The sequence below is a fragment of the Salmo trutta genome, chromosome 26, assembly GCF_901001165.1.
Source record: "Salmo trutta chromosome 26, fSalTru1.1, whole genome shotgun sequence".
Classification (NCBI taxonomy): domain Eukaryota; kingdom Metazoa; phylum Chordata; class Actinopteri; order Salmoniformes; family Salmonidae; genus Salmo; species Salmo trutta.
This window is the reverse complement of record NC_042982.1, coordinates 42,411,183-42,427,318: the sequence shown is the minus strand read 5'-3', so window position 1 is coordinate 42,427,318 and position 16,136 is coordinate 42,411,183. Positions and strand designations below refer to the sequence as shown.

Below are 16,136 nucleotides of genomic sequence, written 5' to 3'. Positions count from 1 at the left end.
GACTGGGTAACTAGAGGGATGGACAGACTACTGTAGAACTGACTGGGTAACTAGAGGGATGGACAGACTACTGTAGAACTGACTGGGTAACTAGACTAGAGGGATGGACAGACTACTGTAGAACTGACTGGGTAACTAGACTAGAGGGATGGACAGACTACTGTAGAACTGACTGGGTAACTAGACTAGAGGGATGGACAGACTACTGTAGAACTGACTGGGTAACTAGACTAGAGGGATGGACAGACTACTGTAGAACTGACTGGGTAACCAGACTAGAGGGATGGACAGACTACTGTAGAACTGACTGGGTAACTAGAGGGATGGACAGACTACTGTAGAACTGACTGGGTAACCAGACTAGAGGGATGGACAGACTACTGTAGAACTGACTGGGGTAACTAGACTAGAGGGATGGACAGACTACTGTAGAACTGACTGGGTAACTAGACTAGAGGGATGGACAGACTACTGTAGAACTGACTGGGTAACTAGACTAGAGGGATGGACAGACTACTGTAGAACTGACTGGGTAACTAGACTAGAGGGATGGACAGACTACTGTAGAACTGACTGGGTAACTAGACTAGAGGGATGGACAGACTACTGTAGAACTGACTGGGTAACTAGACTAGAGGGATGGACAGACTACTGTAGAACTGACTGGACTGGGTAACTAGACTAGAGGGATGGACAGACTACTGTAGAACTGACTGGGTAACTAGACTAGAGGGATGGACAGACTACTGTAGAACTGACTGGGTAACTAGACTAGAGGGATGGACAGACTACTGTAGAACTGACTGGGTAACTAGACTAGAGGGATGGACAGACTACTGTAGAACTGACTGGGTAACTAGACTAGAGGGATGGACAGACTACTGTAGAACTGACTGGGTAACTAGACTAGAGGGATGGACAGACTACTGTAGAACTGACTGGGTAACTAGACTAGAGGGATGGACAGACTACTGTAGAACTGACTGGGTAACCAGACTAGAGGGATGGACAGACTACTGTAGAACTGACTGGGTAACTAGACTAGAGGGATGGACAGACTACTGTAGAACTGACTGGGTAACTAGACTAGAGGGATGGACAGACTACTGTAGAACTGACTGGGTAACTAGACTAGAGGGATGGACAGACTACTGTAGAACTGACTGAGGGATGGACAGAACTACTGTAGACTGACTGGTACTAGACTAGAGGGATGGACAGACTACTGTAGAACGTGACTGGGTAACCAGACTAAGAGGATGGACAGACTACTGTAGAACTGACTGGGTAACTAGAGGGGATGGACAGACTACTGTAGAACTGACTGGGTAACTACCTAGAGGGATGGACAGACTACTGAGGACTGACTGGGTAACTAGAGGGATGGACAGACTACTGTAGAACTGACTGGGTACTAGAGGGATGGACAGACACTGTAGAACTGACTGGGTAACCAGACTAGAGGGATGGACAGACTACTGTAGAACTGACTGGGTAACTAGAGGGATGGACAGACTACTGTAGAACTGAACTGGGTAACTAGACTAGAGGGATGGACAGACTACTGTAGAACATGACTGGGTAACTAGAGGGATGGACAGACTACTGTAGGACTGACTGGGTAACTAGAGGGATGGACAGACTACTGTAGAACTGACTGGGTAACTAGAGGGATGGACAGACTACTGTAGAACTGACTGGGTAACCAGACTAGAGGGATGGACAGACTACTGTAGAACTGACTGGGTAACCAGACTAGAGGGATGGACAGACTACTGTAGAACTGACTGGGTAACTAGACTAGAGGGATGGACAGACTACTGTAGAACTGACTGGGTAACTAGAGGGATGGACAGACTACTGTAGAACTGACTGGGTAACTAGAGGGATGGACAGACTACTGTAGAACTGACTGGGTAACTAGAGGGATGGACAGACTACTGTAGAACTGACTGGGTAACTAGACTAGAGGGATGGACAGACTACTGTAGAACTGACTGGGTAACTAGAGGGATGGACAGACTACTGTAGAACTGACTGGGTAACCAGACTAGAGGGATGGACAGACTACTGTAGAACTGACTGGGTAACTAGAGGGATGGACAGACTACTGTAGAACTGACTGGGTAACCAGACTAGAGGGATGGACAGACTACTGTAGAACTGACTGGGTAACTAGAGGGATGGACAGACTACTGTAGAACTGACTGGGTAACTAGAGGGATGGACAGACTACTGTAGAACTGACTGGGTAACTAGACTAGAGGGATGGACAGACTACTGTAGAACTGACTGGGTAACCAGACTAGAGGGATGGACAGACTACTGTAGAACTGACTGGGTAACTAGAGGGATGGACAGACTACTGTAGAACTGACTGGGTAACCAGACTAGAGGGATGGACAGACGCACTATTAAGGTAATAGGATGCCTTTTACTTTACTAAATTTACAGCTAAACCACAACTAGTTCTTCATTACTACCTTACTAAATGTCTATGATAACTGTCCTGTCTGTCTCTCTCTCCCTCCTATCTCCAGGGTGATAACTGTCCTGTCTGTCTCTCTCCCTCCTATCTCCAGGGTGATAACTGTCCTGTCTGTCTCTCTCCCTCCTATCTCCAGGGTGATAACTGTCCTGTCTGTCTCTCTCCCTCCTATCTCCAGGGTGATAACTGTCCTGTCTGTCTCTCTCTCCCTCCTATCTCCAGTGTGATAACTGTCCTGTCTGTCTCTCTCCCTGCTATCTCCAGGGTGATAACTGTCCTGTCTGTCTCTCTCTCCCTCCTATCTCCAGGGTGATAACTGTCCTGTCTGTCTCTCTCTCCCTCCTATCTCCAGGGTGATAACTGTCCTGTCTGTCTCTCTCCCTCCTATCTCCAGGGTGATAACTGTCCTGTCTGTCTCTCTCCCTCCTATCTCCAGGGTGATAACTGTCCTGTCTGTCTCTCTCCCTCCTATCTCCAGTGTGATAACTGACCTGTCTGTCTCTCTCCCTCCTATCTCCAGTGTGATAACTGACCTGTCTGTCTCTCTCCCTCCTATCTCCAGGGTGATAACTGTCCTGTCTGTCTCTCTCCCTCCTATCTCCAGGGTGATAACTGTCCTGTCTGTCTCTCTCCCTCCTATCTCCAGTGTGATAAAGAAGTCGGGTGTGAACCGGGTGGTATGGAAGAGACCCAGGCTGACTCATAACGGGCCAGTCAGAAGGAGCACCGTCATAGACCAGATACCTTTCCTGGCTGTGGCCAGAGCTCTAGGTATGTTGTTGTTGTGGTTGTCGCAAAGATTCAGTAAGTGCCACAAATGTATTTCTGTAATACAATTGAAGTTGGAAGTTTACATACACTTTAGCCAAATACGTTGGTTCAACCAGTGTGTGGCCAGTGGGACTGCACTCTGACCCCACTACTTTTTCTGCAGCTGTTGTTGGTAAGTAATGTTGGTGAGTAGTAAGGTTGTTGGTGAGTAGTAATGTTGTTGGTGAGTAGTAATGTTGTTGGTGAGTAATGTTGGTGAGTAGTAATGTTGTTGGTGAGTAGTAATGTTGTTGGTGAGTAGTAATGTTGTTGGTGAGTAGTAATGTTGTTGGCGAGGAGTAATGTTGGCGAGTAGTGATGTTGTTGGTGAGTAGTAATGTTGGCGAGTAGTGATGTTGTTGGTGAGTAGTAATGTTGTTGGTGAGTAATACTGTTGGTGAGTAGTAATGTTGGTAATGTTGGTGAGTAGCAATGTTGGTGAGTAGTGATGTTGTTGGCGAGTAGTAATGTTAGTGAGTAGTAATGTTGGTGAGTAGCAATGTTGGTGAGTTTGGTGAGTAGTAATGTTGTTGGTGAGTAGTAATGTTGTTGGTGAGTAATACTGTTGGTGAGTAGTAATGTTGTTGGTGAGTAGTAATGTTGTTGGTGGGTAGTAATGTTGGTGAGTAGTAATAATGTTGGTGGGTAGTAATGTTGGTAATGTTGGTGGTTAGTAATGTTGGTGAGTAGTAATGTTGGTGAGTAGTAATGTTGGTGAGTAGTAATAATGTTGGTGGGTAGTAATGTTGGTAATGTTGGTGGTTAGTAATGTTGGTGAGTAGTAATGTTGGTGAGTAGTAATGTTGGTGAGTAGTAATGTTGGTAATGTTGGTGGGTAGTAATGTTGTTGGTGAGTAGTAATGTTGTTGGTGAGTAGTAATGTTGTTGGCGAGTAGTAATGTTGGCGAGTAGTAATGTTGGCGAGTAGTAATGTTGGTGAGTAGTAATGTTGGCGAGTAGTAATGTTAGTAATGTTGGTGAGTAGTAATGTTGGCGAGTAGTAATGTTAGTAATGTTGGTGAGTAGTAATGTTGGCGAGTAGTAATGTTGGCGAGTAGTAATGTTGGCGAGTAGTAATGTTAGTAATGTTGGCGAGTAGTAATGTTGGCGAGTAGTAATGTTAGTAATGTTGGCGAGTAGTAATGTTGGCGAGTAGTAATGTTGGCGAGTAGTAATGTTAGTAATGTTGGCGAGTAGTAATGTTGGCGAGTAGTAATGTTAGTAATGTTGGCGAGTAGTAATGTTGGCGAGTAGTAATGTTGGCGAGTAGTAATGTTAGTAATGTTTGCGAGTAGTAATGTTGGCGAGTAGTAATGTTAGTAATGTTGGTGAGTAGTAATGTTGGTGAGTAGTAATGTTAGTAATGTTGGTGAGTAGTAATGTTGGCGAGTAGTAATGTTAGTAATGTTGGTGAGTAGTAATGTTGGCGAGTAGTAATGTTAGTAATGTTGGTGAGTAGTAATGTTGGTGAGTAGTAATGTTAGTAATGTTGGTGAGTAGTAATGTTGGTGAGTAGTAATGTTTGCGAGTAGTAATGTTGGCGAGTAGTAATGTTAGTAATGTTGGCGAGTAGTAATGTTAGTAATGTTGGCGAGTAGTAATGTTGGCGAGTAGTAATGTTGGCGAGTAGTAATGTTGGTGAGTAGTAATGTTGGCGAGTAGTAATGTTAGTAATGTTGGTGAGTAGTAATGTTGGCGAGTAGTAATGTTAGTAATGTTGGTGAGTAGTAATGTTGGCGAGTAGTAATGTTAGTAATGTTGGTGAGTAGTAATGTTGGTGAGTAGTAATGTTAGTAATGTTGGTGAGTAGTAATGTTGGTGAGTAGTAATGTTAGTAATGTTGGTGAGTAGTAATGTTGGCGAGTAGTAATGTTAGTAATGTTGGCGAGTAGTAATGTTAGTAATGTTGGTGAGTAGTAATGTTAGTAATGTTGGGGAGTAGTAATGTTGGTGAGTAGTAATGTTGGTGAGTAGTAATGTTAGTAATGTTGGTGAGTAGTAATGTTGGCGAGTAGTAATGTTGGCGAGTAGTAATGTTGGCGAGTAGTAATGTTGGTGAGTAGTAATGTTGGCGAGTAGTAATGTTAGTAATGTTGGTGAGTAGTAATGTTGGCGAGTAGTAATGTTAGTAATGTTGGTGAGTAGTAATGTTGGCGAGTAGTAATGTTGGCGAGTAGTAATGTTAGTAATGTTGGCGAGTAGTAATGTTGGCGAGTAGTAATGTTAGTAATGTTGGCGAGTAGTAATGTTGGCGAGTAGTAATGTTGGCGAGTAGTAATGTTGGTGAGTAGTAATGTTGGCGAGTAGTAATGTTAGTAATGTTGGTGAGTAGTAATGTTGGCGAGTAGTAATGTTAGTAATGTTGGCGAGTAGTAATGTTGGCGAGTAGTAATGTTAGTAATGTTGGCGAGTAGTAATGTTGGCGAGTAGTAATGTTGGCGAGTAGTAAGGTTAGTAATGTTGTAATGGAGTAGAATGTGGCGAGTAGTAATGTTAGTAATGTTGGTGAGTAGTAATGTTGGTGAGTAGTAATGTTAGTAATGTTGGTGAGTAGTAATGTTGGCGAGTAGTAATGTTAGTAATGTTGGTGAGTAGTAATGTTGGCGAGTAGTAATGTTAGTAATGTTGGTGAGTAGTAATGTTGGTGAGTAGTAATGTTAGTAATGTTGGTGAGTAGTAATGTTGGTGAGTAGTAATGTTTGCGAGTAGTAATGTTGGCGAGTAGTAATGTTGGTGAGTAGTAATGTTGGCGAGTAGTAATGTTAGTAATGTTGGTGAGTAGTAATGTTGGCGAGTAGTAATGTTAGTAATGTTGGTGAGTAGTAATGTTGGCGAGTAGTAATGTTGGCGAGTAGTAATGTTGGCGAGTAGTAATGTTAGTAATGTTGGCGAGTAGTAATGTTGGCGAGTAGTAATGTTGGCGAGTAGTAATGTTAGTAATGTTGGCGAGTAGTAATGTTGGTGAGTAGTAATGTTGGCGAAGTAGTAATGTTAGTAATGTTGGGTAGTAGTATGTTGGCGAGTAGTAATGTTAGTAATGTTGGTGAGTAGTAATGTTGGCGAGTAGTAATGTTGGCGAGTAGGTAATGTAGTAATGTTGGCGAGTAGTAGTAATGTTGGCGAGTAGTAATGTTAGTAATGTTGGCGGAGTAGTAATGTTGGGAGTAGTAATGTTGGCTAGTAAGTAATGTTGGCTGCGTAGTAATGTTGGTGAGAGTAATTGTAGTAGTAATGTGGTAGTAAGTCGTATGTTGGAGTAGTAATGTGGCGAGTAGTAATGTTAGTAATGTTGGCGAGTAGTAATGTGGCGAGTAGTAATGTTAGTAATGTTGGCGAGTAGTTAATGTTGGCGAGTAGTAATGTTGGCGAAGTAGTAGTAGAATGTTAGTAATGTTTGCGAGTAGTAAGTTGGCGAGTAGTAATGTTAGTATGTTGGTGAGTAGTAATGTTGGTGAGTAGTAATGTTAGTAATGTTGGTGAGTAGTAATGTTGGCGAGTAGTAATGTTAGTAATGTTGGTGAGTAGTAATGTTGGCGAGTAGTAATGTTAGTAATGTTGGTGAGTAGTAATGTTGGTGAGTAGTAATGTTAGTAATGTTGGTGAGTAGTAATGTTGGTGAGTAGTAATGTTTGCGAGTAGTAATGTTGGCGAGTAGTAATGTTGGTGAGTAGTAATGTTGGCGAGTAGTAATGTTAGTAATGTTGGTGAGTAGTAATGTTGGCGAGTAGTAATGTTAGTAATGTTGGTGAGTAGTAATGTTGGCGAGTAGTAATGTTGGCGAGTAGTAATGTTGGCGAGTAGTAATGTTAGTAATGTTGGCGAGTAGTAATGTTGGCGAGTAGTAATGTTAGTAATGTTGGCGAGTAGTAATGTTGGCGAGTAGTAATGTTAGTAATGTTGGCGAGTAGTAATGTTGGTGAGTAGTAATGTTGGCGAGTAGTAATGTTAGTAATGTTGGTGAGTAGTAATGTTGGCGAGTAGTAATGTTAGTAATGTTGGCGAGTAGTAATGTTGGCGAGTAGTAATGTTAGTAATGTTGGCGAGTAGTAATGTTGGCGAGTAGTAATGTTGGCGAGTAGTAATGTTAGTAATGTTGGCGAGTAGTAATGTTAGTAATGTTGGTGAGTAGTAATGTTGGCGAGTAGTAATGTTAGTAATGTTGGTGAGTATTAATGTTGGCGAGTAGTAATGTTAGTAATGTTGGTGAGTATTAATGTTGGTGAGTAGTAATGTTAGTAATGTTGGTGAGTATTAATGTTGGCGAGTAGTAATGTTAGTAATGTTGGTGAGTATTAATGTTGGCGAGTAGTAATGTTAGTAATGTTTGCGAGTAGTAATGTTGGCGAGTAGTAATGTTAGTAATGTTGGTGAGTAGTAATGTTGGCGAGTAGTAATGTTAGTAATGTTGGTGAGTATTAATGTTGGTGAGTAGTAATGTTAGTAATGTTGGTGAGTAGTAATGTTGGTGAGTAGTAATGTTGGCGAGTAGTAATGTTGGCGAGTAGTAATGTTAGTAATGTTGGCGAGTAGTAATGTTAGTAATGTTGGCGAGTAGTAATGTTGGCGAGTAGTAATGTTGGCGAGTAGTAATGTTGGTGAGTAGTAATGTTGGCGAGTAGTAATGTTAGTAATGTTGGTGAGTAGTAATGTTGGCGAGTAGTAATGTTAGTAATGTTGGTGAGTAGTAATGTTGGCGAGTAGTAATGTTAGTAATGTTGGTGAGTAGTAATGTTGGTGAGTAGTAATGTTAGTAATGTTGGTGAGTAGTAATGTTGGTGAGTAGTAATGTTAGTAATGTTGGTGAGTAGTAATGTTGGCGAGTAGTAATGTTAGTAATGTTGGCGAGTAGTAATGTTAGTAATGTTGGTGAGTAGTAATGTTAGTAATGTTGGGGAGTAGTAATGTTGGTGAGTAGTAATGTTGGTGAGTAGTAATGTTAGTAATGTTGGTGAGTAGTAATGTTGGCGAGTAGTAATGTTGGTGAGTAGTAATGTTGGTGAGTAGTAATGTTAGTAATGTTGGTGAGTAGTAATGTTGGCGAGTAGTAATGTTGGTGAGTAGTAATGTTGGTGAGTAGTAATGTTAGTAATGTTTGCGAGTAGTAATGTTGGTGAGTAGTAATGTTAGTAATGTTGGTGAGTAGTAATGTTGGCGAGTAGTAATGTTGGTGAGTAGTAATGTTATTAATGTTGGTGGGTAGTAATGTTGGTGAGTAGTAATGTTAGTAATGTTGGTGAGTAGTAATGTTATTAATGTTGGTGAGTAGTAATGTTGGTGAGTAGTAATGTTGGTGAGTAGTAATGTTAGTAATGTTGGTGAGTAGTAATGTTGGCGAGTAGTAATGTTATTAATGTTGGTGGGTAGTAATGTTGGTGAGTAGTAATGTTATTAATGTTGGTGAGTAGTAATGTTGGCGAGTAGTAATGTTGGCGAGTAGTAATGTTGGCGAGTAGTAATGTTGGCGAGTAGTAATGTTGGTGAGTAGTAATGTTGGTGAGTAGTAATGTTAGTAATGTTGGCGAGTAGTAATGTTGGTGAGTAATGAATCTGTTAGCTTCTGAAAGAGCTTCTCATCCTCTAACTACTTGGCTGATCACTGTGTTGCTGTTTCCAAACATAAAGAACCCATATATAACTATGTTTGGGAACAGCAAGACGGGCAATGAGGCAGTTAGGAACAGCGAGACGGGCAATGAGGCAGTTGGGAACAGCGAGACGAGCAATGAGGCAGTTGGGAACAGCGAGACGGGCAATGAGGCAGTTGGGAACAGCGAGACGAGCAATGAGGCAGTTGGGAACAGCGAGACGGGCAATGAGGCAGTTGGGAACAGCAAGACGGGCAATGAGGCAGTTGGGAACAGCGAGACGGGCAATGAGGCAGTTGGGAACAGCGAGACGGGCAATGAGGCATTTGGGAACAGCGAGACGGGCAATGAGGCATTTGGGAACAGCGAGACGAGCAATGAGGCAGTTGGGAACAGCGAGACGAGCAATGAGGCAGTTGGGAACAGCGAGACGGGCAATGAGGCAGTTGGGAACAGCGAGACGGGCAATGAGGCAGTTGGGAACAGCGAGACGGGCAATGAGGCATTTGGGAACAGCGAGACGGGCAATGAGGCAGTTGGGAACAGCGAGACGAGCAATGAGGCAGTTGGGAACAGCGAGACGGGCAATGAGGCAGTTGGGAACAGCGAGACGGGCAATGAGGCAGTTGGGAACAGCGAGACGGGCAATGAGGCATTTGGGAACAGCGAGACGGGCAATGAGGCATTTGGGAACAGCGAGACGGGCAATGAGGCATTTGGGAACAGCGAGACGGGCAATGAGGCATTTGGGAACAGCGAGACGGGCAATGAGGCATTTGGGAACAGCGAGACGGGCAATGAGGCATTTGGGAACAGCGAGACGGGCAATGAGGCATTTGGGTGTTTCCTTTTTTCTATGCATGTCATCTTGTTTTTTTGTCCAGTTACTGTAAAACATTGTGGATGTGTGTAAAACCCTCATCTTCACTTCTCCTTTCCCCTTGTTGTCTTGTGTTCCCTTGTGAGATAAATAACCTTTTTTGATTGAATTATCTTCTGTCCCTGTAGGGGACCTGTGGAGCTATGACTTCTACAGCGGAGAGTTTGTAGTGTCCCCGGAGCCAGACACCTGTGTTCTGACCCTCGACCCCAATAAACACCGTTACATCATCCTGGGCAGTGACGGGCTGTGGAACATGGTACCCCCCCAGGACGTCGTCTCCATGTGCCAGGACAACGATGAGGCCATGGTGAGTTGTGGTGCTATGCGGCGTGGCCCTGTTCAGTAGGGCACACCGTAGAAAATATGTTTTGGAACGGAAAACTAAAGAAATCCAGTGTTTCTTATTGGTTTAGGTAGCACCCCCCCCTGATTCAATCTGTTTTGAAACTTTCTTTTCCCTCCCTATTGAACCCGGCTCATGGTTTTTCTAACTGGGCCACCGAGACTTGTGTTCAGCCCAGTCTGATTGGTTAACTACGGTAAATACCTCTCTCCTAGGCGCCGTGCGGGGTGTCCAGCGCTCGCCAGCTGGTGAGCCACGCCCTCCTGCGGTGGCGCCAGAGGATGCTGCGTGCTGACAACACGTCGGCCATCGTGATCGCCCTGCAGGAGCCGGGTGTCCCTCAGGAGCCCCTCCACCATGAGGAGGTACTGCTGAACCTGGCCGAGGGACAGCACTGTGGCCCCACATCGGACTCCCGCTCCAACACACCACTCATCAAGGTACAGAGCAGAGGGACTTGTAAGCTTGTGTCCCAAATGGCACTCTATTCCCTATATAGTGCACTGCTTTTGACCAGAGCCCTATGGGGGGGGGGGGGGGGGGGGGGGGGGAATAGGGTGCAATTTGGGACACATGCTAAATCATAATTACTACTTTATTACGACTGTATTAAATGTATTTATCTGTCTCTCTGTCTGTCTCTGTGTCTCTCTCTCGGTCTCTCTCTGTCTCGGTCTCTCTGTCTGTGTTGGTCTCTCTCTGTCTCGGTCTCTCTCGCTGTCTGTCTCGGTCTCTCTCGCTGTCTGTCTCGGTCTCTCTCGCTGTCTGTCTCGGTCTCTCTCGCTGTCTGTCTCGGTCTCTCTCGCTGTCTGTCTCGGTCTCTCTCGCTGTCTGTCTCGGTCTCTCTCGCTGTCTGTCTCGGTCTCTCTCGCTGTCTGGTCTCTCTCGCTGTCTGTCTCGGTCTCTCTCGCTGTCTGGTCTCTCTCGCTGTCTGTCTCGGTCTCTCTCGCTGTCTGGTCTCTCTCGCTGTCTGTCTCGGTCTCTCTCGCTGTCTGTCTCGGTCTCTCTCGCTGTCTGTCTCGGTCTCTCTCGCTGTCTGTCTCGGTCTCTCTCGCTGTCTGTCTCGGTCTCTCTCGCTGTCTGTCTCGGTCTCTCTCGCTGTCTGTCTCGGTCTCTCTCGCTGTCTGTCTCGGTCTCTCTCGCTGTCTGTCTCGGTCTCTCTCGCTGTCTGTCTCGGTCTCTCTCGCTGTCTGTCTCGGTCTCTCTCGCTGTCTGTCTCGGTCTCTCTCTCTGTCTCTCTCTGTCTCTGTCTCTCTCCCTCTCTGTCTCTCTGTCTGTCTCTCTCTGTCTCTGTCTCTCTCTGTCTGTCTCGTTCTCTCTCTCTGTCTCTCTCTGTCTCTGTCTCTCTCTCTGTCTGTCTCTCTCGCTGTCTCTCTCTGTCTCTCTCTCTCTCTGTCTCTCTCTCTCTCTCTGTCTCTCTCTCTGTCTGTCTCTCTGTCTGTCTCTCTGTCTGTCTCTGTCTGTCTCTGTCTGTCTCTGTCTGTCTCTGTCTCTCTCTCTGTCTCTGTCTCTCTCCCTCTCTGTCTCTCTCCCTCTCTGTCTCTCTCTCTCTCTGTCTCTCTCTCTCTCTGTCTCTCTCTCTCTCTGTCTCTCTCTCTCTCTCTCTGTCTCTCTGTCTGTCTCTCTCTGTCTCTCTCTCTCTGTCTCTCTCTCTGTCTCTCTCTCTGTAGGTTCCAGACATGGACATGCCGTCTGCTGTGTGTGAGCTCCTTCCGACCCTGGAGAGACGAAACGGCCTATCAGGGAGCAGCCTGTACGCCTTGGCCCTATCAGATCCCTTCGGCCCACCCCTCTCTGACTCGGATGACGACTCCCGCTCCAGGTTTCCCTTGATGACGGACAGCCCTGCCCCTGTCAATGCCAGGACACCCGGCGGCAAACGGACGCTGGATGAGACGTCGCCCAACCGCGTCCCGTCCACCAAGAGGACCCGGAGGAAGAATGGCGAGACAACACCGGTGGGAGCAGCGGCGGGGGCGAAAGACGGTGGAGGAAAGGACCAGAAACAGTCTCCGACTCCGCCCTCCACCAACGTGTCCCCTGCACTACTCCAGCAGCAACACGGCAAGACCACCGTGTGTGTGTGCTGAGAGACACACACACACACACACACTCTGCAGACGGACGGACCCTCCTCACCATACATACAAACAGGGATACAAGACAGACAGTAACATTCTGCTTCTTCTCTGAACTTTTTACAAATCACTGAGAGACCGGACGCTCCTGACTGGGAGACCGGTCGCTCCTGACTGGGTCGCTCCTGACTGGGAGACCGGTCGCTCCTGACTGGGTCGCTCCTGACTGGGAGACCGGTCGCTCCTGACTGGGTCGCTCCTGACTGGGAGACCGGTCGCTCCTGACTGGGTCGCTCCTGACTGGGAGACCGGTCGCTCCTGACTGGGAGACCGGTCGCTCCTGACTGGGAGACCGGTCGCTCCTGACTGGGAGACCGGTCGCTCCTGACCGGGAGACCGGTCGCTCCTGACCGGGAGACCGGTCGCTCCTGACCGGGAGACCGGCCGCTCCTGACCGGGAGACCGGCCGCTCCTGACCGGGAGACCGGCCGCTCCTGACCGGGAGACCGGCCGCTCCTGACCGGGAGACCGGACGCTTTCAGTGAGGTCACTACAATGAGGTCATCATGCCATATGTCCATGCCAGTCAGCCAGTCAGTCAGCCAGTCAGCCAGTCAGCCAGCCAGCCAGTCAGTCAGCCAGTCAGTCAGTCAGCCAGCCAGTCAGTCAGCCAGTCAGTCAGTCAGCCAGTCAGCCAGTCAGTCAGTCAGTCAGTCCAGTCAGTCAGTCCAGTCAGTCAGTCCAGTCAGTCAGTCAGTCAGCCAGTCAGTCAGCCAGTCAGTCAGCCAGTCAGTCAGCCAGTCAGTCCAGTGTGGGCATTTTGTTCACTTGTCTCTTATCTTTTGTCTTACTCTGTTCCCCGGATGGTGGAGAATGATTTTAAGTGGTGGTCTGTCATTTAAATACTTTTTTAACACCTGTAAGTAACTCTGTGATTTTAAATAAAAGGGGAACATTTTCTGGCTGCAAAACGGCTCTTGCGACATGTACAAAGTTTCCCAAAATAACCACAACATTTGGGGTCTAGGGGGCATTTCCAAACAGAGACTGGAATTCCACGTCTGGTGATTACATCACTTGAAACACATTTCCCCAGTCTTTACTTGAAGTCCACATAAAGTTACAAGATACTGTATCTCTCTCTCTCTCACTTTGATGTGAAGTAAGGACTGATTTTGTTCAGTGCTGTTTTGTGGACAGAAAATCATCCCAAAGTATGAATTTGTCTGTAAATATAATCTTAACGTGGGTTCATTGATAAAGTACATGTGTTACTTACTTTAAGTAAAGCAATATATTTTTATACATTGTTTTATTTTACTATTGTAGAAGCTATAGAAGAGGATATCCTGCCATTTTGTATTAGTTTCCTCCATCTTCTAAATTCACCCTTTTGACCTAGTTATCTCTATCTCTATTATCTCTATTCTCTCACAGCATTCAATCCCTCTCTCCTTCATGACTTACTATTTCTGATCCTGCTTTTACATTTAATTTAAATGTGTTTTCTATTGTTTTTTTTGTTGTTTTTTTTAACTCGCATTTAATGAGATCAATTGAACTTTCCTCCCAAACTGAAGGTGCTGTTACGTTAAACCAGTAACCGAAATGAACTATACTGAACAAAAATATAAACGCAACGTTCAACAATTTCAAAGATTTTACTGAGTTACAGTTCATATGAGGAAATCCAGTCAATTGAAATAAATTCATTAGGTTCTAATCTATGGATTTCACATGACTGGGAATACAGATATGCATCTCTTGGTCACAGATACCTTAAAATAAAATGGGCCTCAGAATCTCGTCACTGTATTTTTGTGCATTCAAATTGCCATTGATAAATTGCAATGGTTCGTTGTCCGTAGCTTATGCATGCCTGCCCATACCGTAACCCCACTGCCACCATGGGGCACTCTGTTCACAACGTTGACATCTGAAAACCGCTCACCCGGGTTCGATCCCAGGCTGTCACGCGTTCTAGCGACACCTTGTGGCGGGCCGGGTGCCTGCAGGCTGACCTGTCGTCAGTTGAACTGTGACACTTTCCTCCGACACATTGGTGCGGCTGGCTTCCGGGTTCTGGATCGGGACGGTTGAGCTAACGCAGGCTAATGCGATTAACATGAGGTTGTCAGTAACAAGAACATTTCCCAGGACATATCTGATTCTGGCAGAAAGCTTAAATTCTTGTTAATCTAACTGCACTGTCCCCTTTACAGTAGCTATTACAGTGAAGGAGGAGTTGTTTGAGGAGAATGCACAATTTTGAACATGAAAAGTTATTCATAAACAAATGAGGCACATAGCGGCAGTCTTGCCACAATTTTTTTAGCAGAAATGCAATGGTTCATTGGATCAGTCTAAAACTTTGCACATACACTGCTTCCATCTAGTGGCCAAAATCTAAATTGCAGCTGGGCTGGAATAATACATTATGGCCTTTCTCTTGCATTTCAAAGATGATGGTTAAAAAAAAAAATACAAAAGACAGGTTGGTTTTTTCATGGTATTATCTTTTACCAGATCTATTGTGTTATATTCTCCTACATTCATTTCACATTACCACAAACTTCAAAGTGTTTCCTTTTAAATGGCACCAAGAATATGCATATCCTTGCTTCAGGGCCTGAGCTACAGGCATTTAGATTTGGGTATGTCATTTTAGGTGAAAAATGGAAAAAAATGGTCGGATCCTTAAGAGGTTAAATGATCTAAAACGATGTTGCAACAGCTCTGGTGGATATTCCTGCAGTCACCATGCCAACTGCACTCTCCCTCAACTTGAGACATCTGTTGTATTGTATTGTTGTGACAAAACTGCACATTTTTAGAGTGGTCTTTTTTAATTGTCCCCCCAGCACAAGGTGCACCTGTGTAATGATCGTGCTGTTTATTAATCAACTTCTTGATATGCCACACCTGTCAGGTGGATGTGTAATCTTGGCAAAGGAGAAATGCTTCATAACAGGAATGTAAACAAATTTGTGCACATAATTTGAGAGAAACATTTTTTTTGTGCGTTTGGAACATTTCTGGGATATTTCATTTCAGCTCATGAAACATTGGACCAACACTTTACATGTTGCGTTTTTTAATATTTTTGTTCAGTGTATTAATTCATTAATAGTTGATGAAGGTGAACTGTGTAAAATAGTCAGTCAGGATGTTGTTGTTCCCACCGTCAAGATGAGATCAGATGACACCTAGTGGCCATGACCTGTAAATGCAATTATTTGCCTATTTTTTTCCCTTTGGCTGCATTTACCCCCAACAACAATATCTGCATCCCAAATGCAGACAATTAACTGTGTAGGCCTGTGTTTCCAAAACTAGGGGTCGCGACCCCATTGTAGGGTCTCCTGATTTGAAAAATGGGGTTACGAGAGAAAATAAAATGGAGTTTGGTTCATAGAACCAGGGTTATGACGTCAGATGCGATTGTAGTAAACAGAGGCGTTTCTGTTTTCATCCTACAAGTGTGGCTCTATCTTACGGACCGTTTTAACCTACAAAATGTTATGACCCTGTCACTGAAAGATATGACTCTCAGGAATATGTCTTCTGTTTCTCTCTGCAATGTCCACAAGCCTCATTAGAACAGAGTGGACAAGACCAGGCACTAAATCAGACTGGGGTGGGGCATCAATGATGATGATGTTGTGTTCTACACAGAAGAACATACAACATGATTGGCGAATGATCTTCTGAACTTCCCACAATACCTTTCTAAAGCATTTCAGTCACTTCAAACCATATTGAAATACTGTCAAAAGTACTGTCACACTGATTTGTACTAGACTGTCATGGCCCAAATTTAAAAATATATATATATATATATATATATATATATATAAATGATTTCTATGTGTTCTGATGTAAGAGAAAGTGGTCGTGGGGAAACTAGCTAGATGTCAATACACTGAGTGTACAAAACATTAAGAACACC

The 16,136-nt window shown here is 44.8% G+C and overlaps 1 protein-coding gene across 2 annotated transcripts in view; it reads left to right on the top strand.

The window, feature by feature from the left end:
* Positions 1 to 12,360, top strand: part of LOC115163815 (protein phosphatase 1D-like) — a 34,395-nt gene extending 22,035 nt beyond the window's left edge. For both annotated transcript variants that reach the window (XM_029716000.1, XM_029715999.1), the window contains exons 3-6: positions 3,135 to 3,259; positions 9,892 to 10,073; positions 10,325 to 10,549; positions 11,780 to 12,360. In XM_029716000.1, coding sequence (XP_029571860.1) covers positions 3,135 to 3,259; positions 9,892 to 10,073; positions 10,325 to 10,549; positions 11,780 to 12,199 — 952 coding nt within the window. In that variant the 3' untranslated portion in view covers positions 12,200 to 12,360. The remainder of the gene's footprint in view (positions 1 to 3,134; positions 3,260 to 9,891; positions 10,074 to 10,324; positions 10,550 to 11,779) is intronic.
* Positions 12,361 to 16,136: the final 3,776 nt, after the last annotated feature.